Consider the following 26697-nt stretch of genomic DNA (forward strand, 5'->3'; position numbering starts at 1 on the left):
TGAGATGGAACCCTGAAAAAATATTACTGGAACTCTGGCTATCAGTCAACCCTAAGTTTAGAGAGTTGGGTTTTTATACTCTTGTCGAGTACCCAGCTGTTGTATTCTGTGTGACTAATTCCTTTATTGATCTTTCTAGTATTGGACCCTACAAGAAGTTCCTTTGATTACAATTATTATAGTACTCACTCTCTGTTGCTTCTTTTTCTGTGTCTGTTTAGTGATGAAATGACGGGATGTAGGGATACGCACAGTAGTACATTACTGGCCTTGTGTGATTTCTTCATCACTCTGGCCTCTCAGGTCTTTACCCTTTTCATTTCCAGTGACCTTAATCTACCTACCCATCAGGTCCAGTCTGCATATTGCCATCATCTTAACTGTGCTGACAAAGTAAGTACTAAGACTATTCCGTAAGTTCTGACTGCAACATTTTGTCCTTCCATGTCTTTTGCTAAATTACTCCTGTGCATATATGAATTTTAAAGGAATCAGGTCCCTTATCTCCCTTTCTTTTGGCTACATTTTGTTTTATACCCTTCCTTGCCTAGTTTAGATGTCATGTTCTGGCGCTTCAGCAGATCATGGATATTCTCAGTTCCCTTGTCCTTCAAATGAACCCCCATTGTTAAAACTCCAAGTATTAGTCTAACTTTTCACTTCTCTAAGCCTTGACTCAAACGTCATAGTGCTGGAGAAAATTATAAAGCAGTGAAGGTTGTTGCCATTCAAAAATACTCGTCTTCATTTTCCAGGGGGCACAATATTTTAAAGCAAGTATACTATGATTGCATAGTCAACTCCCCATCCTCCTCTGTGAATATTTTAAACCTCCCACACTCCCACTCAAATGCTGAACCCAGGCTTTCTTAACCTCACTGTGGCATTTTGAGCTAGATAATTCTTTGTTGTGCAAGCCTGTCTTCTGCATTGTACACTGTTTAGCAGCATGCTTGGCCTATACCCACCAGATGCCCCTAATTGTAGTAAATAAAACATTTCCAGTTATTAGTAAATGTGGCCTGAATGGGGCAAAATCCCCCCCTTCAGTTGAGAAATGCTGGTCCAATCCCATTATCTTTACCCCTATTGTTAGACACAGTCTTATCTCCAACTTCAGAGCATAATTACGCACTCCCACATGGCAACATCCCTGCCATCTTGGCACCAAACCTCTAAAGAGTTCTACATCTGTAACCATGCTTTTATTAAGACTGTTTCCTCTTCCGAGCTCTGGTTACCCTCCCTCCACTTCCCCCATTGCCATCAACATCCCAGCATATTCAAGTTCCTTCCATTAATTGAAACTAAACAAAACAAAAAAAAATCCTCTTAACTCAGGTTGCCCTGAAGCCAACCTTGTCTAGAATAATTTAACTTCTTATTCCTCATTTCATTGTAGCCTGAGTTCCATTCCCACCTTCTGTTGGAACTACTCTCACTAAGGTCCTTAGTGACCCTTTGGGGAATCCACGAGACGTTAATCAGTCTTTACCTTGATTTATTGCAGCACTGGACCCTCTTGTCTAATACGTTCTTCCAGAAGGAATCTCATCCCATTTTTATAATATCTTGTTTTTCTGAACCTCCTTTTTGTTTGTGGCTTCCTCTTAGTTTTGTTTATAGGATCCTGTTCATAATTTTTAGGTTTCCGGTACATAGGTGAGTGGTTTTCTCTGGAAAACCGTGTTGATGGCTTCATTTATTATCTACTTGCTCGAGATAAAATCATTCTCTAGCCCTCTGTTTAATTATTCACCAGCCTGTGTTTCAGATCTGTAAATCCAATTAGAAGTTCCTCAGACCCTCAAACTTCAGTGTTAGTAATATTTAACATTTCACAAATTCTTGTTCAAAGCAGTTGTCTTCCATCTGCTAAGGTTTCCGCCTCTGATGTGTATATATTTTGCCTAGTTTCCTAAACCTGGTGTAATCTTCCACCCATTCTCTATCTCACCCCTGAAGCAAATAAAATTCCAAAACAACACTTGAATTCTATCTCACTATCCTTCAACTGAGGAATCTGGAGTCTTTCAGAGCTTAGTGCAGTCTTGATACGAGGGGGAGATTTATTGAATGTTAAATAAACAAATGGATAAATGATCATAACTTGTTATTACTAACTTGAACTTTCTATTATGTATTGTACTATGCTTTCTGCATAACCAATCATCCCCAACCTACTGACCTTAAATGACAAACATGCACTGTCTCACAGTTTTTGTGAGACATAAGTCTAGGCACAGCACAGCCAGTTGGCCTTGGTTCAGGGTTTTTAATTTGATTGTGGTCCAGCTGGCTTCTGCGAGGCTGAGGCTGTAGTCTCACCTGAATCATCCATGTGCAAATGGATCTGCTCCCAAGCTTATGCAAGTAGTTGCTGGCAGGCCTCAAGCTCTTGCCCTGTGGACTTACCCACAGAGCTGCCTCACTACAAGTCATTCAGGATTGAAGGCGTGGTCTTTTTATAACTTGATCTTACAAGTAACACCCCATCACTTGTGTCCTATTCTCTTCATTCAAAGCTAGTCAATGTATGCAAGGCACACTCAGGAGGGGATTCTGTGAGATTGTGAGTATTGAGAGATGGGGGAATTGTTTGGGGGTCTCTTTAGAATTTGTCTGCCACAAACATAAATTTGTTACTAACTTAGAAAATACCCATTATCATGGCTGTCCTAGCTTTCTGTACATGTGAAGCAGTACTGTATTTAAGTCTGAGTCTTCTATATTAGAAGTCATTATCCAACCAAACTATAATTCCTTAGTTAAATAAATGGAGACCCAATCAATTTGATATGAAAAGTAGTCCTTAGTACTCAAGTTTATCAGATATTCTATATGACAAACACCAGAGTTGATCAAAAACATCCGAATAGTTTTCAAATCAGTGACCGACAAATAGCGCTGACTAGCCTAAACCAACAGCCTAAGGACATATTCTAAACAAGAAATGAGTTTAATCTCCTGAATTAAATACAGTTCTATCCAATATAAACCAGCCTAACAAATTTTCAAATTCCAATAGAGAAAAGAGTCAACGACTACTTTGTTTAGATTTTTATGTTGGTCATTCCATAGGATAACCCTAGGTGATCTGTTGTATAATCTGATAAAACATACTAAATATTGACTTAATTTTAGAAGAAATGAGCCCACAAAAGAGAGAGATAATGATCTTAACATATTGTTCGCAGCTTCAGAAATAGTTTCTGAGCTTCTGCTAGGCTTCCTTTCTATAATTTTTTCTTTGCCTTTGCTACTCCGTCCCTCTGTCACTTTTTTTTTTTTTTTTTAAGATTTATTTATTTTAGAGCATGTGAGAGCTTGGGGTGGGGGGATCTGGAGGGAGAGGCAGAGGGAGAAGCTCAAGGAGACCCTGAGCATGGAGCCTGACATGGGGCTTGATCTAATGACCCTAAGATCATGATTTGAGTCCAAATCAAGAGTTGGATGCCCAACGTACTGAATCACCTACGTGCCTAACCCAAGTGTCACTTTTGATGATGGACATTTTCAATTACATACTTAAAAAGAGACAATATTATTATGAATTCTCATCTACTTATTACCTAGCTTCAATAATTACCGACTCATGACCAATCTTGTTTTCTCTCTACTCATTTACCACCCCCCCATTATGGTGATGAAATTTTCAGCTATCCTATCTTTTCATCTGTAGATATCTCAGTATGTATACGTACAAAAAAGATTTCATCTTTTAAACTATAATCATAATATAATTATGCTCCAAGATATCCATAACCATGCCCTAATATCTTCACTTGTCCAGTAGTTCACTTCTCTACAATTCTGTATATTTTATCCTTTTTGTTTCTCATTTGTTGTCACTGTATATTTCGATGTACTTTTCATTCTTTTTCAAAATTGTCTGCAAACTGGGGCACCTGGGTGGCTCAGTTGGTTAAGCGGCTGCCTTTAGCTCAGGTCATAATCTCAGAGTCCTGGGATCAAGCCCTGTATCGGGCTCCCTGCTTGTGTTCTCCCTCTCTCTCTCAAAAAAAAAAAAAAAAAAAAATCTAAGATTGTCCGCAAATAATCATTGGTTTGTATGTCTCTTAAGTTTCTTTTAATCTATAGCTTTTTCTTTTTTAAAGATTTTATTTATTTATTCGACAGAGATAGAGACAGCCAACGAGGGAGGGAACACAAGCAGGGGGAGTGGGAGAGGAAGAAGCAGGCTCATAGCAGAGGAGCCTGACATGGGGCTCGATCCCCTAACGCCGGGATCACGCCCTGAGCCGAAGGCAGATGCTTAACCGCTGTGCCACCCAGGCGCCCCTAATCTATAGCTTTTATCTCTATTTGTTTGTTTTAAATAGAGTAAATTGTCTTTTAGAAATGCCCACATTATCGGTTTTACTGATTGCAACCCTTTGGTGTCACTTAACCTGTCTGTCTGTCACCTGTATATTCTGCAAATTGTAGTAAGATCTAAAGGTTTGTTCAGATTTGGACTGAAGTTTTTCTTTGGCAAAAAATCATTTTTTTTTTTTTTCAAAGGTGGTGGTGTACACTTCTCCCAAGAAGTACATAAGTTTGGTCTTTTGTATTTCTTTGGTGTAAGCAGACACCAGTGCCTAGAGTCATTATTATATAAAGGTTGTAAAATGATACAAAGTGAAATGCAAGAAAGTGGAATTGTGACTTCTGCTCTGGAGAGTATCAATGGGGTATTTTATTCTTAAATATTATAGATTCATGATCTTAAAATGTATTCGATGTGATTCAGTTCATGGCAGTTACACTTTTACTAATGCTCAAATGGTCCAGTTTTGGCCATTCGTTAGAAGCCTCTTCAAGTTAGCTTGAATCCTTTTCTCATTGGTTTGATAAGTTTCCTGCTTTCTGGTGTGACATGATGTTCTAGATTCATCTTGACCTCTAGATTCATTTCCTGACCAAATCTGGAATCAACCAGTTCTCTAGCTGGCTGCTACTAAATTGGTTATTGTTTCCAGTTTATTTTGTTGAACAGAGGTAGAAAACAGTTTTCATCATTTGTTAAAAACACATCCTTGATTCTTATTGATGTTTTTAATTGAAACTAGAATTGGGAATGTAGAATTTTTTTTTAAATGTGTTTTATGTCTGTCACTTTCTCTAGTGGTGGAATTTAGTGTTTTACATGATTCCAACACAACATATTTGCTGTATTTCATGCTAATTGATTCTTGAGAATAATGTAAGGTATTTTTTCCTCCACTGTCTCGAGGGTATATCCTGTTTAGGATGTACAATCAAAGTAATGTGTTCCGCAGTCATTTGAAATAGTACTTCTAATTGGTTATGATGCTGTCTGGATACACAAAATCATTTGCCTTATTTGAGACATTGCTTTTTTAAAAAAAATTTGTTTTATAATTTTATATGAACTTTTATCAAAATCAAATCTATGAAGCAAATTATACTCAAAGAAGTCTAACTTTTGTCCCTGTCTTCTGTACCCTCTTGCCTCCCTCTTCTCTGGGTAACCACTTTTTTGAAGTTTTATGGTTTATTCCTTATACTGCTTATCAGTATCTATATAATAAGTATTGTTTTGCAATTACCAAGATTTTCCTCCTGTCCTCCTTTGATGACTACCTTTGTATAAGTATTCCTGTGAAATAATTTTGTCTTTTATTAATATTTAAATCCTTTTGGCTCTTGTTTAATGGGTCTGTCTTCTGGGCAGCACAGAAAATAACTAGTGTCATCTTCCTGCTACCTCTGCTTTCAGTATCTAATTTGAATTAGTGTCTTTTAATTAATTACCAGGTAGCATCTTTGAAATGACAGCAAGCTTTTTTTTTTATTTTCTCTCCCATTTATATGTGATTACATACTATAATGTTTCCCTCACAACCATTATTTAGTCTTAGATCTACAAGTAAATATTTAATTTTGAGGAGATTTACATTGATATTTTGCAGATCTTTTTGGTTCTCTGAAACTAATGCTCCAGGAGATTTCATAGGGAGGGTTCCTTGACACAATATTCCAAATTGTTGCATGTGAATAAAATTATTCTGTGGTTAAACATGTACAAGCTGATTTTGGCTCAATGAAAACTTTGGTTCAAAACTTTCTCCCTGAACATCTTTAATATGGTTCTGCATTGTCTCCTATCATGAGGTGTTTGGATCAAGTGTGGTTAAAATCTGGTCTCTGCCTAGATGCCCAGTGAAATTTTTCTTCTTTAAAGTCCAGTTTTACTAGAATTGTAATTCTAGTGTTGGCCCTTTTGGGTTAATATTCCTTTGTACACAATGTGTTCTCTTATAGTATAATTTCACATCTTTTTATTTCGTGAAATTGTCAGGGCATTAATTGTTTTAGTATTTTTTCATTCCATTATCTTAGTTTTCTTTTTCTGACATTCCTATTTGTTTGCCCATCTTCATAGCTATTACTTTCTCTTGGTTTTTAAAAAAAATTTTAGTTTAAGCTTTTCATACTTGAAATTTTATATTTTTCTTGAGGCATTATCTGTGATACTTTCTTCTGTGTTCTTCCTAATTTACTCTTCATTTCTGAAACATCATTTTCTCATTTTCAAATGTCTTGTTCTAATTACCTTGTTTCTGATTTATTCCAATTCTGACTTCTGTAGTTCTTTCATTTTGTTTTAGCTTATTATTAAGTGTTAGGTTACAGCTTTAACTTGTTTTGTGAATGTCTTTCTGATGTTTGTGTATTGTGACATTATTTGACACCTCATTCATTCATTCATTCATTCGAGAGAGAGTGCATGCTTGCAAGAGCTGGGGGGGAGGGGCAGAAGCGGGGAGAGAGAGAATCTTAAGCAGACCCCATGGCCAGTGCAGACCCTGATGTGGGGCTCAGTCTCACAACCCTGAGATCATGACCCAAGCTGAAATCAAGAGACGGATGCTTAACTGACTGAACCACTCAGCCGCTCTGTTCCTTTATTTCTTATGAGAGTTGGGATTCTCTCTTCTTGCTACTTTTTTAAGTAAGAAGGGTTTTTATCTACTTTTAGGAGTAAGGCATGGGTCAGGATAATTTTTTTATCTTAATGGCATATGCTTCTTATTCACTTGTTCAGGAAAAGATGGAAGAGATGGGCATATTCCTTATGAGCTTCTGTCTCTGCTACCTTTCTCCTTTACCTGGATCTTCTCTTTGACTCCTAATGCATCTCGGTCAATTTAGACTTTTTGGGCTGATGCTTTGACTTAGAAGGTGCTTTCTTAGTTTGGGCCCAGACTCCTAATAATTCCCAGCAGAGTGAGAACCTTCATGTGGCTCCTTTGTTTTCAACTTTGAACTGAAGACTAGTTGGCCTCTTTGAGTTTTTGCTCTTCTTTCCAGAATGACCTGCTAAGCTATCCAGAGAGTACCTGATGATGGTTTTGTATTACTTTCTTTGGGCTCCCTTCCCCCCTCCTCTTTGGTCTGCACATTATCTTAAACGGCAGTCTTTATAGTTGCTGGCAGTTTATCCTTACCCACTAATACTGGTTTTGTGATAGGCTTTTGGTTTTGAAGTTTTTTCTTGTACTGTCTTTTTATTGGAGAGATCTACAGAGACTTGAAGATTAAAACAACTGTTTCCAGAATCTTCTTCCCTTTATTCTTTGTGTGCTCTGCTTGATATTTCTAATTTTTAAGCACTTAAATTTCTCTCTGAATTTCAAGTATCAAATTGATCTATAAATATAGATGATAAATTTAGGAACTTTAAAAGATTAGTCTTGATTTTCATTTAGGGATTTCATTCATATAATAAAGCCAGGGTGTATGTGGATGTTCAAAAGAAAGAAGTACCACTGATGGGGTGCCTGGGTGGCATAGCCTCTTAAGTGTGTGAATCTTGGTTTCCCTCATGTCATGATCTCATGGGTAGTGAGATCGAGTCCTGCCTTGGGCTCTGTGCTCAGCATGGAGTCTGCTTGAGATTCTCTCTCCCTCTCCTTCTGCCCATCCTGCTTGTGCACTCTCTTGCGCGAGCACTTGCTTTCCAAGATATTTAAAATATTTAAATATGTCTTTAAAAAGGTGTTTCTCAAGCACCTCTTAATTGTAATATACTCCTTTGAGGAGATATGTTGGACTTTTTTAAACTAAGAGTTAATGTAGAACTTACAAAAAATAACTGTGTGTCCCGTAAACTTAGAGAATCTTGGTTGACTTGGAAGGAGATATCATTCATAAGTAAAACATCTGTCCTGGCTTCCAAATTTGCCTAAAAACCGTTAAACCACAGAAGGACTTAACAAAATGTTTTTTCTCAAACAGCCACAACCCTAACAATTAGAGTGCCTTTAATGTGCCAGAGACTATGTCATGTACCTTAATCCTTTAAAATAATCTACCCCCCTTATTTTACAAATAGAAGAAAACTCTGGTTTAATGATTTACCTGAGATCACATAACTAGTGTGTGCAGGTGCTAACTGATTCATTATGATTTCTACTAAATATCCTTCTAAGAATAGGTAATGTAAAAGAACTTAAAAAGCAGATGATTAACAGGGTTTATAGCTAATGTCAGGAAGAAGTCCCCTTGTAAGGAATTGCTTAATTTTATATATTTTTCTCCCCCATAAGGGCAAATTTATCTTGTGTCATTTTTCAGCCCATAACTTACAGACAGACACAGAACACCCCACTTTCTAACATTTTTATCTCCCAGAGCTTTTGTCTCACTCTGAAAAGAACACATAAAAAGGCTGAAGTCACCAGTATTGAAATCAAGGCAGATCATTGAGGTTGTGGAGCTGCTCAGTACACAGTGGGAGGATTGTCTTATTAGCATGAAAAGAAAAAATGATTCTCCTTGAAACTAAAGGAAGAGATAGGGTATGTGTGTTTTAATTACGTATGCTAGATTTTTGAAACATACCTTAGGAGGTGAACTGAATATCTAAACTCTAATGATGCACACCAAATACATGAAAGAGGTTGGTTAAAAAGTAAAATAAGGAACTAAGGGACACCCTACCCGCCCTCCATACACATGAACATTTCACTCATACTTGAATTTCAAGGCTTTATTATCAGGCTTGTTATATTTCTTTGACTCCTTAAGGAGTTTGAAGTATTTCCTGGACCACACCTACTTTAGAGCCAGAGCTCTCCAGATTTACATGAGACAGTAGTGGAAGAATCTGTTCTCATTATTTTCTAGTTCAACAAATGTTGAAAAATAGTTTATGATATATACTGTGCTGAGTAAGAAGGGATTTATAAGTAAGGGATTTATAAGAATGTGGTCATTCTTCATTACTCCTTAATTCCCTAATTTACTTATCAAATAATACATGCCTGTTAAGATTTAGTCACTGGATATAGGGAGTTGAACTAAACAAGTATGGTTCCTTCAAGGGTTATCTCGAACATACTGTCAACTTGGGGATAACACAGCAAATGAATACAAAAAGATGTTTAGTTACTAATGGTGATAACTATTCTAAGCAAAAAGCGAAGTATGCTAATGTGAGAGAGAGCCCTGGAAAAGCATTTAGATTGCAGGAGGGCAGTGAGCTAGAATTTACTCTTGCCAGATGGGACATTTCGTTAAACTTAGAAGTGTAATCAGGAATTAGCTAAGAGAAATCCAGGAGGAAGAGTGTGTGAAAGGCATTCAGATAGCTTTGTTGAGTGGGCTGAAAGGAAACTCGTGTGGTTGAAGTGGAGGTGAAGTGTTGGGATGTGGGGACAGGCTCTGTGAAGGTTACTACGAACTGGAAATGACGTAAACCAATTATATCTATAAAAAGACTATATTGTCTATTGCTTCTTAAAGTAAAATTCTGTGGAAGACGACATGTAGTATTTAATATTTTCCTACATCACATTTACCCTTACAAGCCCAGGTCTTTTCAACCCATTTTTCATTCATATAATAAAAGAAATGAAGTTCTTAAATAAAGAGTGCTTGTCTTATATTTGGAACAAACAGGATCTGTAGGAAATTTTCTTGTTTTTGCTTATCCACTCCTTCCTGTTTCCTGGAGCACATAATTTCATTACTGTTCTGTGTAACCACCAATGACTAGCAGAATATGACTGAGACGTATTTGTTTTCTTGGGAGTAAGGAAGGAAGGCATCCTTTGGTTTTGTTGAAGCTGTCTGTGATACCGAGTTTATTTTGCCTAATGCCCTCAAGGTTGTGTCCGGTGAATATATGGATCTCTGCTTTTTCTTATAGACCTAACTAGATCAGCGTATGACATGCTAGTTAAACAAAACATCAAAAATAGCAAATGAATTAGAAGAGCAGAAATGAAAGAACAGAGCAAATTAAGTCATTACAACATGGTAAGATCCATTCGAAATGGGGTTATTTTATGCTTATTTTGACATATAACGCAATATTTTGCTCTAAAGATAAAGGATTTGTTCATTTTTTGAAGCTGAACACAGTGAAGTACAGTGAAATAACACTGTAAACACTACTGTGGGACCTCTGACTGAACAGTACCAACACAATTAATTCAGTTAGAGTATGTGGTTTTGGTGTATATACAAGACTACAGAAACTAGTTGAAGACCATCCAATTAATTTCTTTCAGTTTATTTGGGATGTTAGCCAGATTTCCTGATCAGTTTTCCAGAGGTAAAAAAAAAAAAAAAAAAAAAAATCAAAATTATTGGACCACCTAGTTGCTTGGGATGGTATTCATTATATCCATGTTGTATTTAATAAAATTAACAGTTTATAATTGCAACTGCTTGTCATAGTTTTAGAGTCATTATTAATGAGGGAGTAAGTATAATCCTCCTTAAATACCACTTTGTGTACTTTATATACATATCTACGTCTTTTGTCTCTGTATGTTTTTGAGTCACAGGCACATAATGAAATATTACCCTTTCTCAAGGAACCAGATGCTTAATTTGGAAAAATGCTTTTCTGCATCCTTGTCCACTTAGGAATGAGGTCATTGTTCACAAGTTCTAGACAACTGTTACGCTGAGTTAAAAGCAAAAGAATACCCAGCATTTACTTTGGGGCATATATTTGTAAAAATCAGCTCTTCTAATTCAGGAAATTAGTTGATTTGACATACATACGTGGTAAACATGTTTAGGAGGAAAGTCTTTATAAAAAGTTGAAAAAATGTTGTTTGGAGTGTAGGTTATAGTTTCTATCCTTAATCAGTTGATATCGATGAATATATATTCACTAGTTTTTTATGCTATTTAAAGTGAGATAAAGTTTTAGACCTTATTTACTGTGATTTCACTTCACTTTATTGATTTTCTTGGTTCCAAATAGGATACATGTTTTTAAAGTATCATTTTATACTTGGAATTACTGTGTCTTCCCGAATGAGTTTGGAGATGAATTTCATTTCAACTATTTGCATGCAGTATAACTATTTTGAAATACCATAAAGTAGTTTATTCTATTGTTCTGGTGGCTTTAGCTAAATAATGGCTCTGGGGTTTTTGTTGTTCCAGGGAAACTGAACCAAATATATCCATTTGAGCTTGTGGTCCTAATAAATTATCCATGGCATCTTGTTTCCAAAGCCTGGAAGTACTTGCCTGCTTAAGTTCAGATCTCTTTTTCTCTTGGGTGGATACTACATCCTTTCAATGACTGTTCAATGCCCGTGAGTCAAAGTCTATACAGTTTGACCAGTTATTTGATCTCTTTCATAGTCTAGACTGAACTTTTCACTCGCTGTGTTCTATTGTATCTTGCTCATGCCTTGAAATTCTGTCATTTTCTGTCCTTTTCACTTAGGATTCTATTTAATTCTATTGCCATCCCTGCTAGTCAGCTTCAGATTTCATTTGAGGCTCAGTTTAATATAATTTTTTTCATGAAGTTGTCCCCATTTTTCTGGTTCTTGGACTTCCTAAGCTACTCATCAGCAGTGGTGTCACTCTGCATATTCTGCCTTTTATTGTTATATTCTTATACCCATCTCTTTCACCATTTCTTTTATCACTGATCCTTGCACAAGGCTGTGTATATGGTGAGAACCAGATACATAGTTGCAGTTAATGGTGATAGGATGATGAACAAGCAAACTTCTGGAAATCCTCTCCACCTGGACGTCAGCCAAATACATTTCTGGAGATAAAGAGGTAGCCGCTGGGCATCCATCAATCATGCGAACCATTGAGAGGAGTTTAGAACACGAAGTACACCCAAGAAATTCTAATTGATTTCCCAGCCAGAAGACAACTATTTTCACAAAAGGAGGGAAGGGAAGGGCAAAGAGCAGATGTTGGAGAGATGAGATGAACTGGAGTCAGCAAAAGTGATGAAGTTGAAGTTGGTGTCCAGTGGCCTTCTGACAGGAAAGGAGAGAGAGAGAGAGAGAGAGGGAGAGAGAGGGAGAGAAAGTGAGTGATGAAGAAATGAGCTATGCAGAGGGAGCTCTGAAGTGGGGTGAAGAAATTGGTCCATAAGCAACACTATAAGGTTTGTTTTTTAGAATCTAAAATAGGATTCTACATCAATATCTGAATCTACCTTTCTTTGTTACGTGGACATAATACGGCTTAAAAAATACCCTGAAGTGTACATGTGTTCACACAGTTCTGAAATGTCACATGATTGTTTGAGTTACTTTGTCTAAAAAGTAATTTATCTTAATATTATAAAAGCATTTTGGACCTATACACTAAATAATGTATATTCAATAGGATACTAATATGCAACTTATAATGAAAAGTTGTATGAGATGGAAATTTTATTCTCTACATAAATATGGGTATTACATTTCTTGGTAGAGAGGAAAATACAATAATGAAATTTTTTTGGTGTACTATGTAGGATTTGAAAAATTACAATGGTAGCATTTGGATTATACAAGCGTTGAGATGGTATTAAATATTTCCTAAAAGTTAATCTAGTGGATGCTTCCTCTGTGATAGAAGAACATGTGAAATCACTAAGCTGTTCATACATGATTGTAGCTGATTATGGGTTCTTATGGTGTATTTCATATCTAATTTAAAATTAAAGACAGTGGAAAAGCAAGGTACAGAGCTTACTGAGCTGCAAATCTGGTTTTAATATATACCTCCCCTTATCTACTCATTTTGAATATACACTTGTCACATTTATGGTATGATAAAAAATATTAAAACACTGATTAAAATCAATTTTAGTATTTCCCTTGTAAAAAGAATGACTATATTAAAGCCTTAAAGTTGCTAGAATATTACTGCTTTTGGTATGACTTATTGATTCACAAATAAATGCTGAATACCCAAAACTAGAACTCTCCATCTAATGCAAGATTGTGCAGTAGCTATGCTTTTGACTTACTTGTATAGATAATTTTTTTATCTTGGAGGTTGGCTGGTGTGTGCATCGTAGAATATGTGACGACATCCCTGTCCTCTGCCCACTAGGTGCCAGTAGTAATTTCCTATCCCACCTGTGACAACTGAAAATGTGTCCTGATATTGTTGACTTTTCTTTGAGGACAAAGTTGCCCAGAGTTAAGAACTACTACTACAACTTGTTAGGTTTCGTGAATGCTCAAATTTTACAGTGGGTTGGGAGTGAAGCCATATGTATTGTATTTGTAATTTCTAATGAATGTATAGCTACATGCAATAAACTATAGTCTTCGGTAAACTATTTAAATCATGTATAAAACTGACTTGAAACTTTTTGTGGTGCTGATTCTAATTAATTTAAATCTGTGATGTTTTGACTAGAATATAACCTGTATGTATTTTATTAGTGCATAATTATATAGGAAATGGGCTCTAATTATACTTCTGTATATACCTGGACAGTGTCTATGTTACTTAGAAAAAATTAAAATTTTGTAGATTAGATTATGCTATAAATTAGATTATGCTATAAATTTGGTTAAGAATTTGGGGAAAAAAACAGTTGAAGTAGTTCTTTAATTGTACTCGTGTATCTGCCATACTGATTAAATCAAGAGATGGGTACTTTATTTTACATGATGCGGAAATGCAATGGCTTCAGTAGAGTCAAAGTTAAAATTATCTTCTGATGGTTATATGGAAGCACACTCTTGAGTATATCTACTGAAAATGAGTGTGAGATTTTTAGATTTTAGGTATAATTTAGATTATCTCCAACCTCTTGATGCTTTAAACTGGGTTCCATGAACCAGTTTTAGCAACATCAACTGGAAGCTTGTTAGAAAAGCGGATTCTTAGACACCCCCCCCAACACACATCTACTGGAATAAAAATCTCTATTTTTAACAAGGTTCCGGGGGATTCTTATGCATATTGAAATTGGAGAAACACAAGTCTAAACTTGATTTCATCTTTCCAGTATGATGTAAGCTCCACAAGGACGGACACTTTGTGTAGTTCATTGCTACGATCTACGGTCCGGCTCAGAGCCCCCAACAAATACTTACTGGTTGAATGAATGAAATGCTAATCCATCAGTGGATAGGATATTCTCTTCTTGCCTTTTATATTTTTAATTAAGACAGAAGGTTTGTTTATGTCATCTTGCCAGTACTCAGCTTCCAAATGTTTTATGCATTACCAGGAAAAAATAAAGAGGTCATATTACTGCACATACCTTTTTAACATATTTTTTGTCATTTACAAAATGACAAAATGGGTAATACAGAATAGGCCTGCCAAAAAATACTTAAGAGCTAAAGCCAGTAATTTCTCATTTTACTATAAAATTGTCCATTGGTTATATAAAGTATAACATTCTGTAGTGAAACTCAATGGGAAGATAAGCTTGAGCAGATGTGCATTTGCTAGATTTACCTTTTTTATAGACAATATCCAGCTTTGGATGTATACTTTGTAATGAGATGGGAGCCTTGAATTTGTTGTGGTAGTGCTGAGGTTTGTAAGGCTTGTGGTCTGTAGTGTCTATTCCACAGTCCTTGTATTTGAATCAGAACCATAATGGCCTTCAAAGGAATTTTAACAGAGAGAGGGGGATGTATAAAGGTGGACTCTTTAAAGGTTTTATTACCACAATAATCATTTCTGCTACCATCACCAACTACTTGGCATGTATTAAATGCAGTGGTTCAGACATCCTTGACTGTTTTCCAGGATCAAATGTAAGAACCAGTGTTGGAGGACCTTACTTAAATACTTGGTTCCCAGTCCAGGACTCAGAAAAATGATCTGAGTTAGGAGATTGTGTATGGCAGCAATTAAACTTCTTAGTACTCAAATGACTTTGTACAGATGAGGTGTTCCTCCTGAGCTGACTTTGGAATCTGTAGTATCATTCTCTCTGAGTAAAGGTCTTGTGACTTTCATGATGAGGTAATAGTCATCTGGAGTAAACTGACACCCAGTGTATTGTGGAGGTTAAGGAAACGGGCCTGGGGATCCAAGAGACCTTAGTCTGAGTACTACCCCTCACTGGTTGTATGATCTCAGACAGGTTATTTAAACTTCTCTGCTTCAGTTTTCATAACACAAGTATAATGATTTTATCTATCTATCTACCTATATATATGTGTGCTTTGTGATTTCAATAAGATAATTGTTTAAAGTATTGAGTTAATACTTAAAAAAAGTAAATACTTAAAAAAATATGTGATAGACTTCACATAGACTTTGGACTTCTATAATAGTGATTATTGGGGGAAGTCCTTGGACTCAGGCATAGAGGCAATGACCATTCATTATGTAGCATTGCAAAAGGAGCTTAAGGGCTAATGTTAGACTCCAGTCTTCATGCACTGTGGCTTTTAAGCTGCATAAGCAAGGGAATACCAGCCCTTCCCCTGGTGTGACAAGGTACTGGGACCCAACATTGTTGTGACATGGCAGAACCTTGGTTCTAGTGCTGTTCTGCCTGCCCAGCATTTAGGACTAAGTGAAGGTCAATAGGTTGTTTGATATATCGAGTGGGCTAGGGGTCTGAGTCTTTGGTGGCAGCTTGTGAAGTAGCAGGCTACTGGTATGATGTACCAGATCCCGTTGATGTTCGGATGTCCATAGTTTACATAACATGGCAGAATGGTAATCTGGTTTATTATCACCTCAAAAGTGCCCTAAGATTTATTGCCTTAAAGCTTTTTTCCCTCTAAAGCTTCCCAGGAAGCTCACTTATAGGGAACAAGTTCTGGAAAAGTTAATCCTTAACTCTCATGTGTTAATTAGCTTTCTTATCAATTCTGAAGAGTTTATTTTACTGATGAGTAAACTGAGCCACAGGGCTTAAGTAGTTCACCCAAAGTCACACAGAAAGCTGGTTGCAGAGCTAGATTCAGAGCCAGGGACCTTGGCTCCAGAGATCATGCTCTTAACTACAAAAAGAGCTTTAATGCTGAATCTTAAAAAAATAAAAAATAGTAAATGCTCAGTGTTAGGTGAACGCAACCTCCACAAAAGCCTAAAAATAACCGTGAAGTAAAGATTAATTGGCATTTTAAAAGTAGAAAATAATGAATGCTTATTAAAGGAGTTTCTCAGGTGAAAGTTACTAAAAATGGAGAAGGAGACTATCTGGGCTGTTAACCTCTGAGGGTCTAGGCACAACATTCACACACCAGAGATAAACACACTGAGTGATGAACTGATGGCCCAGTCTCAGCAGTCACAGTTGGCAGAAGATGCCTTTCAAAAATGTGGGTTTGCAGTATAGAAAGATACTTTTTCCTCAGCTTTATTGAGATATAATTGACAAAATTATACACACACACACACTAAGATGTACATATACACTTTGAAATGATCACCATGGTCAAAGTAGTTCACATATCCATCACTTCATGTAATTATTGTTTTTTGTGCTTTATTTATTTTTTTGGTTTTTGTCAGAACTTAAGATCTATCCTCTTAGTAAATTTCAGGTATACAATACAGTATTATTAATTATGGTCATCATGCTGTGCATTAGGCTTCCAGAACTTAGGCATCTTGCATAAGTGAAACTTTGTACCCTGAGACCAGCTTCTCTCTATTTCTTCTACCCCACAGTCCTTGCCAAGCACAAGACTTTTGTTACTATTGTCTACAGAGTGGAAAGTGTATCTTGCTCTGACTTGCTGGTTTATGCCCACATTAGTGCTGTTGTTTGGATGGGAGGGAGGTGAGAAATTAATGGAATCAGATTCAGTGATGATCCAGCCAACATGTTCTGTAAAAGAAACACTGACTTTTCAGAAACACATTTTGGAACCTCTGACTCATGGGACTTGAACCAAAGTCTTTCCGCCTTAGTTAAGTCTTAATTCTACTTGAAATGGAAAACATTTTTCGACAACCCATCTCCTTTTCTAATAGCCATGCTTTAAATAGTATTTTTAGTAGGCAGGTGGTTTCACATTTCGTCAATAGTAAATCTTCTCTAAATTCTTATTTGTCATGACGTAAGGAAAGTACTTATGGTTTTTTTGGTTTTTGGTATACCTCTTTAATTTTACTGAACACACTGGAAGGTTGTTTTAAATTTTGTTTAAATGTTCTTTGAACCGAAATATTTACAGAACAAGGAGTTCTTCTAGCCAGCAGATTGTTCCATTTGTTGTGTTTGAGTGTGGAAACATTAGGAATGACAGCATGAGATGATACCATAGAGCGTTTTCATAAACAACTGAACAGCATTGTCTAATGCGGTCTTTGTTTATTAAAGGTGTCCAAGACTCCTTTGCTATATTTAGGTAAATCTAAGTTTTATTTTTTATTTTTTAATTTTTTTTTTAAACTCAAGCATGGAAAATATTTTCTGGTTGGGAGAAAAGGAGTATGAAAAAAAAAAGAATTACACTTAACTGGAAACAGTTCTTTAGAGTGCCAATTTCAGGAAGAAATCAATTGCAGCATTATTGTTTGTTTTTAAAGGTGGTAAGAAAACGCTACTATTTAACACTTGTGTGTGTATTTCTGTCTTAGTTCCTAGACCCTAGATGATGAACCTTTTAACTGGAATTTTAATTCATTAAATAATAGTAGAACAAATATATTTTAATAATAACAAAAGTTAACCTTGGCTGGGTACTGTGCTTCCATGTATCTGTATCCTGTATTCTAGCAGCTACGTTGTATTTATTAACTGTTAATAATTAAGTTTAAGAAACAAAGCTTTAACAAGGGAACAAGTATATGTTGAAGTCAGTATGGGCTGAAGCCATCGCAGAGCAAGAAAGGGTCCAGTGTTTGTGATAATAGAAGAAAGTGGCCATAAAGAATATTTTTGTTGACAAGTAGTGTTGGTGAGTGAAGTTGGATGGTTAGGATTTGAACAGAGTATAAGTAGATTATGGAGGACTTAAATAACAGTTTTACAATTTGAGATTTAATCTAAACACATACATGTAAAAATGTAATTGTTCTTAAATGTTTTTAATTGAAAAAATGAAATGAAGCTCAGTTTTAGGAATATTAAACATTTATTGAATACTTTTTTTTTTTTGAGCATGTGTAATATGCAAGTGCTGTAGACCGAATGTGTTCTCTCCTACAGTTTATATGTTGAAATCCTAGCCCCAGTGTGGTGGTATTAGGTATTGGGGCCTTTGGGAGATGATTAGGTCATGAGTGTGGAGCCTTCATGATGGCGTTAGTTCTCTTACAAAAGAGACCCCGAATAGCTCCCTTGCCTCCCATAGTCTATGTGATGACACAGCAGGAACACTGTTGTTTTTGAATCATAGAGGGGACCCTTGACAGTCCCTGAATCTACCCCAACCTTGATCTGCCTCATCCTGTTTTCTAAACCCCACCCATGGATCTGCAAGGCAATGGTGATTATCCAGATAATCCTTAAATTTTAATTGAGGGAAAAGCAGATTGACCGGCTCAAATGAAGGCCAGGGAAAAGTCAGAGAAAATCCTTTAAATCTTTTTGGTACAGCAGCAGAGGCAGGGAAAATTTTTAGTGCCCACCATTTTTTAACTCTGCAACTTGTGAAAAAAAAATTAGTGAACTCTATAATTCATACAAAAACATAATTGCAGCACATGCAAATCAGATTTTAGGAATGTGAAAGAAACATCAAGGCTTTCCCTATCCCCAAAATATTCTCATAACTTTTGTTCTGTAGAATTCAGTAAAAATTTGAATTCAAGAAAGTTAAAAACACACTTCAAAGATGGCATTGCAAGAGATTAATACAGCTATCAGAGGAAGTAAGACCAGAGCAACACTACATTAGAACTACTTAGCAGATGAGAAATAGAATACAACTGATATCAGGTTATTATCATAGTAGGAAACTTGAGATAATTACAGGGTGCTCTAAGTCAGAATTAAAGAGAATAGATAAGAGCGATGATAAAGGCATCCAACACAGCGATAATGCTTATTCTCGAAGCTAGAAGAATATTTCCTTGAAATAACTGGTTCTGTGAGACCAAATGGGCACAGCTGTGGGAAAAATTGAGGGATAACAATTGCCAAGTAAGCATGTGCTGATTTTGGTCAGGATTTTTAATTTCCTCATAAAGAATTCTTCAGATAGGGACCTAGGTGCAAAAAAGCAATCAAAATGTAGAGAAAAACTCTGCTTGACCTCTTGCATCTCTACAATATTCAGTATCCAAACACAATGAAGCTGTGCCTATGAATTTTGGAGGGAATGCAAGTGGAATCCAAGAATATGACCATCAGCCAAATTGTCCGTTAAAAAGATGATGGGGGGGAAAATAAAATACAACGTCTACATGTATTATTAGGACTACTGATGTTGAGATCTACCAGGTAACAAAATGAATGGTGAGTAGGTGAATGAGAAATGGAGTATCAGGATAGTACACAACGCTTGGAGACACTGGAACAGTGACTACAAATCTGTGAGGGAGAGAGTGAACCAAACTTATTTCCAAACAAACTCTTCTTTGAGTCTAAAAGCAAAAACTCAACATAAAAATGCCGAGACTTTTGTAAAAAACGAAACCAATTAAACAAACTCCTTGCAGATAAGGTTCATCATAGGAAGACGTGAATTAAAATGAAGAACTTAGAAAGGTAGAAATTTTGTGTAAAAAGTGTTTTGGGATATAGATATGTCTACATAGTGTATATTATGCTTCTAGAATAGAATGTAAATTTAATAAACCCTGTCAGGGTAAAAATGAGTGACCAGAACCAGGCTTGAGGTGGAAGTTAAAATGTGCTTTTTGTTTCCCTCCCATAGAAGGAGGTCAACAAATACTGACAAATAAATGTGTTGCCATTAAAAATCCACTGTCTTAATCCTCTCCATGCTACCTTTTCTTAACATTCAGAAGCTTAGTGCTCTGGGAGTGAAAAATTATCTGAAGCGTAGCATCATCTTCAGGTTTACTCTACTCAATTTTCTTTCCTAAGTGGTTAAAAAAAAAAAAAAGACACAAATGTCATCTCATTAGAATGTATTATTGCTTTTGTTTCTGCATCATTTTGTCCTACTGCATGAATTAATAGAGTTGTGGGAATGGTGTTTAACGTTGAAGTTACTAGGTAATGAGTGATATTTTGGGTTTTTTTTTTTTTTTAACATTTTTCTAGTTCTTGGTTTTAAGAACATAGACCATTTTTCTTGAAAGGACTTATTTTCTTAAAAAAAATCTGTTGTGAGTTGAAATACCTATTAAGTATTTGCTAGTGGTAAAAACAGGATGTTTATGTGCACAAGGATCTCATACCTTGTCCTTTAGAATTTTCTCCATTTCAGTACTTAAACGCTAAATATCTCTCATGTTCTCATCCTAGACCTAATTTACATGTATGGAAAAGAAAATTCTAAGTCAGTTTTTAAAATTCAAATTTCATTCACATTTGTTGAATTTGTTGTTAAGATCTGATGATGTGATTGTCTTATTTCCTATCTGTCAAGTCAAACTTTGCAGGATCTGAGGAATTATATGGTATGTGCATGCAGACATTCGTGCTAATATCTTAAGTATTGGGGTAAGACCTGAAACTCTGTGGTCCAAGAAAAGACAATTTGTTACAGCAGTAGCATTAAGGAGCAAAACAGGGTAGCATTGATTTTCTGAATTGTAGTTCCTTCCTACAGGGAAATGCAGGTGCTGTCCCAGTGGGGTGCATTAAAGAAGAATCTTACTATTGGGGAGCATTTGCCTTATTTAGGGACTGGGCAAACCAGCACATCCTCTTGTTTAAAAAAGACATTGTCTTTATTATTCTGGAATGTCAAGCAGATCTGCCCTAGGGGGAGAGAGGACTCTACCTTTATTTTCTGGAACATAAGCAAATTTGCTCCAGGAAGAGACATACCTATCTTTGCAAATCTGCCTGCTGTGCAAACAGCTTTGAAAAGTCAATCTGGAGTAAATTAGCTATTAATGCATTTGAAAATGTTTGGGTATATGAGAAACCCCTTGGAAAATTGTCTCCCTATAATATCTAGAAGATGTGATTCCTTGAACAAACTAAATGTTGCATAATGAAATCCAGTTTCTTCCTATTTTATTATCCATATAGGGCTGATGCATATGGAACTGTTTTGTTAATTTTTTAATGTTCTCTCTGAACTTTGTACTCAATAAGAACTTTGTGTTTTTTAAAGATTTTATATATTTATTTGAGAGAGAGAGAGACAGAGACAGAGAGCACAAGTGGGGAGGAGAGGGAGAAGCAGGCTCCCTGGGATCATGACCTGAGCGGAAGGCAGACACTTAACTGACCGACTGAGCCACCTAGGCGCCCCTCAATAAGAACTTTAGACTGAAAGAAAAGTCTTGAAATTTATGAGCCAACTAATTTGTAGCACTGCTAAGACCTCAAAACCTTTACTTATCCTTCTCTAATATTTTGTCAGAACTGCATAGAATTAGGATGAATTCTACTTACTGTGTAAAGCCGTTAGAAGTACAGGGTTTAATGTTTTACTAAGTGATAAGCTTTCTATTTTAGAATAGTAGATTGTAAAGACTTCTAAATGTAATGCCAGTATTAACCCCTGAAATGTGACTTTCTGGGGAAATTAGAATAATATAGATAAGACACTTACCTTGTTTAGTAATTAAGTTTTTGTTCATATCGATGTAAGAAGAAAAAATGGAAGTTAATTAGAATATTGAGCAGTATGGAATAAAAATGGCATTAGGAAAATTTTTCTTTTTTTAAATGATTTTATTTGAGAGAGAGTATGCATGTGCACAGGGAGGGGCAGAGGTGGAAGGAGAGGGAGAAAGAATATGAAGCAGACTCCCCACTGAGTGGGGAGCCCCAGTGCAGACTCCATCTCACAACCCTGAGATCATCCCCTGAGCCGAAATCAAGAGTCAGATGTTTAACTGACTGAGCCATCCAGGAGCCCATCATTAGGAAAATTTTTGTAATATGTCTAGTACTCTAGATCTAGTCTGGGACCACCTCTATTAATAATCTCTTCATCTCTTGCTATCATTGTCGTAGGTCAAGTTTTATTTCTTTCGTACTTACACTATTATAATAATTTCTTACTGCTTTTCCCACTTCTAGTCTTTTCAGGTTTAGTTAAATCTATGCAGCTGTAGAATTTAACATGTTTCCAGAATCATCCAACTATCCCTGACCAACCTTTTAATAATAATCTAGCATTTTCTGCAGTTCATCCTTTGAATAAGAAAAAACAGTTATTTGGTTGTCCCTGCGTATATCCTATAACTTTTCTTATTTAAAACTATTTACTTTAGCTATATCTGTGTTTATCAGAATAGTAATCATTACTCATGGAGTCGTTCAAATGTCTTTTTCTTAGTAGCTTCATAAACTTGAGCCTGAATTATTTTATTATTATGTATGATTCTTGGCTTTTATGTCTCTAGAAGTTTGGTGCTCATTTGTAACTGTCATTTAGGTTCTGGTTTGGTCATTCTAGTTTATAAACTACTTTTTCTTCTCTCTCTCTCTTTTTTTCTTTTTTTTTCTTCTCCTCCTAGCATGTAAAAGTCACGTCTGGAGCTCTGTGTCCTCCTTGCAGAGATCTTGAGCAAATCATCTTAGAGCAATGCTACAACTATGTTTGTGTGAATGTAAGTAGTAAAAGCACTTGAGGATCTGTATAAATGTAATGTGGAAGATAATTTTTTTCTTGATTCTTAATTATTTGAATTTAAGTTTTGATAGATGAGTTGTGTTATTTGGAATGCATTTGGAAGTTTTAGTTTTTAACTTATGGAAAAATAATATTTTCTAACAAGCTAGTTCCCATAATGAGAAGAGAGTGTATTTCTTTAGACACCATTTTCAGTTACCTGGTATGAAGCAGATAAGATGGAACATGTTTGAATTAATGAATAGTTTAAATTTTAATAGATATGACCTTAACAGATATCCTTTAAAGTTGTTCAAAAAGTGAAAACTAAGCTTGATAAATGTTTTGAATGTTTATGTAAAAGCTCTCCATTTTTTTCTCTTTAATTTTTAATTATCCTTGGATTAACTTTTAAATCATTTGAGAACTTATTTTCACTTTTATTTTTTTGGCTTTTCAGGTTATGTCCTTTGATTTTGAGGAAACCCGGAGATTACTGAACATGGTTAAAGAGAGTAATCTTTCTGTTTTATATCCCGTTGTTGTTATTTCAGTAAGTGAATTAATGCAAATTTTTTTAAAAAATTTAAATTCAGATTAACATATAGTGTAGTATTGGTTTCAGTAATAGCATTTAGTGATTCATCAACTTATATACAACACCCAGTGCTCATCCCAAGTGCCCTCCTTAATGCCCATCACCCATTTAGCCCATCTCCCTACCCATCTCAGTTTGTCCTCTGTAGTTAAGAGTCTTTTATGGTTTGCCTCCCTCTCTGTTTTTATCATATTTTATTTTTCCTTCCCTTCCCCTATGTTCATCTGTTTTGCTTCTTAAATTCCACGTATGAATGAAGTCGTATAATTGTCTTTGACTCACTGACTTTGCTTAGCATTATACTTTCTTGCTCCATCGACATTGTTGCAAATGGCAAGATATCTTTTTTTTTTTTTTGGTGGGGGAGTAGCAGAGGGGGAGAGAGAATCTTAAACAAACTCCATGCCCAGTGTGGAACCCAGTGCGTGGCTGGATCTCACAGCCCTGAGATCATGACCTGAGCTGAAATCAAGAGTCAGATGCTTAACCACCTGAGCTACCCAGGTGCCCTTCATTCTTTCTGATGGGTAGTAACTTTGTATATATATATATATATGTGTATATAGATATCTATATATATATATGTGTATATAGATATATAGATATATATGTGTATATATATATATACATAAAGCACATTTTTTTTAACCAATGCAGATTTGACTCTTCAAACTTAGGCTCCCTTCCTTGAAATTCATTTTTTTTTAAACAAAATTTCGTCCTTGAGGAAATGCTTCCAAGCTTAGAAGAATCTCCTCTTTATGGATTCTTGAGCTTATTCTCTTGCTGTGACCTCTAAGACTTGTTCCCTTGTTACTTCAATTACTTGTTTTAATCGACAAGTTTAGGAAAACAAATAATCTAGCAACGGATTTCATTTCTTTTTCTTCATTACCATTACAAAATATACTGCTGAGTTGACTAGTTGTTTGTGTAAGATGAAAGAACTTTATTAGCATGTTAGCAGAATGCCATTGAAAAAGAACTTCCAAAGTTAAAAAAAAAAATTGAAAGGGAAAATATGTGGAAGAAAGTGGACCGTTTGATAGTTCTCTGTCATCTGGACAGCAAAAGTAGAGTGAGAAACAGGAAAGAAAATTTCTCAAAGAATGGCCCATGAAAATTTTGGGGAGGTCTTTCCTGTGAAAGACTAAAAGTGTATGTTCAGTATACCATTTACTTAATTGGCCTATTAAACTGCACAGAAGAGGGGGATCTCAGCACAGCCAGGAAGGAATAAAATCAAGCTAGCCTAGTAGTCTGTGGCACTTTGCCGTGGGAAGGGGTTCCAAATGTAAAATTCTCAAAACATAGCAATTGTCGAGCTTCTAAAGCTCAGGCCCATCCCATTAGTGTAGGAAATTAGTTCTCCTAGGTAAGATCATTAGTACAGAAGGAAAAGATAATTTTTACTACAAATAAGTTGTAAGTCTAGCATTGCAAGTATAAACAAATTAGCAATTGGGGGAAACTGATTTCATTGGCCTATTGTATTTGGTTATATACCCTAAAGGTAAGTTTCATGAATCCTGCTAATTATGGAAACTCAAGTTCCACAAGTGATTGATTTTATTGGATATTTATGCCTTTCACTGGAGTGTTTTGTGGGACATTACGACCACAAAATATACTTAATCCTGGAAGACTCTAAGGTTCTGTGGGGTACAAGTAGGTTAAATATTCTGTGTATGGCCCCCTCGTCCTCCCTCTACATTAACTTGCTTGGAAATCTCCTTCTATGTTGCTAGATAGTATTATAAAGTTTCATGTATCACTAGCATGAAGGGAGCAAGGGCTTTAACCTCAGAATTCCTCAGTTCCTTGGTCAAGTTACTCAACTTTCCTGAGGCTCGCTGGCCTCATTTTAGAAATGAGCCTGATAACTACTTCTTAAATCATTGTAAGGGTTAAAATGAACGAACGAACGAACAAACGAATGAATGAATGAATGAATGAATGAAAGCATAATCGGAAAACGCAGTTGCTGTCTCTTCTGCAGGCATGCAACACCGCACGTAACAGCCTGGCTCCTCCTCTTTCCATTTTGGATGAGCTGACTCAAAGGTCACTACCACTGCTCGAATTTGATTCCTGAGGTTGAGTCAGACATTTTTCAACATTCTATTAGATACTTCAGTTTGAGTACTCTGTTATCTTCTCATACGTACTGTATTAGATCTAACACAAAAGCATGTTTCCTATGGGCCGACTTTTCTTCGTGGCAGTAGTTGTGGCAGGCACGGGGGGAATCCGTGCCATCTGTGAATTTTCTCTTTACCTTTTGCCTCTGCCTTCTGCCGTCAGGCATGCACACCTGTGCACGTGCATACACACAGATTTAAAACTGTTCTTCTTTTCGTTGCAACTATTGTATCTCAACCTCTGTTCTTTGTATTTTTTCCATAAATATTTAAATTTAATTTTCCATTTATTAGTGTTGAGTTCTATTTTATGTATCCCAGTAAGTGCCAGAATTTTTTTTCCCCACTTTCTGGTGTTCTGTATTAAACTAAGGAAAAAAATAGATAATCCTCTAGTTAAGGAGGAAATGTCTCCCAGAACTACTTTGAGGATAGTACTATTATAAGTATGTATGCTGTAAACATTGTGAAATGTTACTTAAGATAGGAGAGTTTGTTACTACTCCATGAGTAATATTTGTTCACCCATTCTTTTCTCATTGTATATAGGTAGACTCAATGTAGTGTAGGACTATTAAAGCTATTATTAAACTTAATAGGAAAGTGTCATTAGAACACATATAGAATCTGTATCCTTAGGATGGACTGAATCACTGAAAAGGTAGAATAAAGAACGCTGCCTTTCTGGATTGACAAGCGAGTGAATTTCTCTGTATTTTTGAATTGTCCTATAAATGATCGTAAAAGGCATCATCCTATTTCTTTCTGATAGTACTTTCCCCCAAATGGCTACAAGGCCATTTCAATGTTCCTATGACTTAAAATTGGGCAGAACCATTCAGGTATTCCACAAATTAGTAGTTGTGTGTAAAATATTATTGTAATTGCAAAATACATTAAAGATTTAAACTTGGGTGCAAGTATCTGGGGACATAATTTGCACACAATCAAGTGGAAAAATACATATATACATGTCTGGGGGTATAAGTGTGCACACTACATATGTATGCAATTAGATGTTGTAATAGGAAGCTTATAGACTATGGTGTGCCTACTTGGCTTTTATTGGAAT

General features: G+C 35.9%; 1 protein-coding gene across 1 annotated transcript in view; it reads left to right on the forward strand.

The window, feature by feature from the left end:
• The window catches only part of CRPPA (CDP-L-ribitol pyrophosphorylase A), a 190730-nt gene extending 167182 nt beyond the window's left edge, over positions 1-23548 (forward strand). Inside the window, exons 8-9 of the mRNA XM_040644561.1 lie at positions 22792-22884; positions 23347-23548. Coding sequence (XP_040500495.1) covers positions 22792-22884; positions 23347-23487 — 234 coding nt within the window. The 3' untranslated portion in view covers positions 23488-23548. The remainder of the gene's footprint in view (positions 1-22791; positions 22885-23346) is intronic.
• The last annotated feature ends 3149 nt before the right edge of the window (positions 23549-26697 follow it).

The sequence above is a fragment of the Ursus maritimus genome, unplaced genomic scaffold, assembly GCF_017311325.1.
Source record: "Ursus maritimus isolate PB19 unplaced genomic scaffold, ASM1731132v1 scaffold_3, whole genome shotgun sequence".
Classification (NCBI taxonomy): Eukaryota; Metazoa; Chordata; class Mammalia; order Carnivora; family Ursidae; genus Ursus; species Ursus maritimus.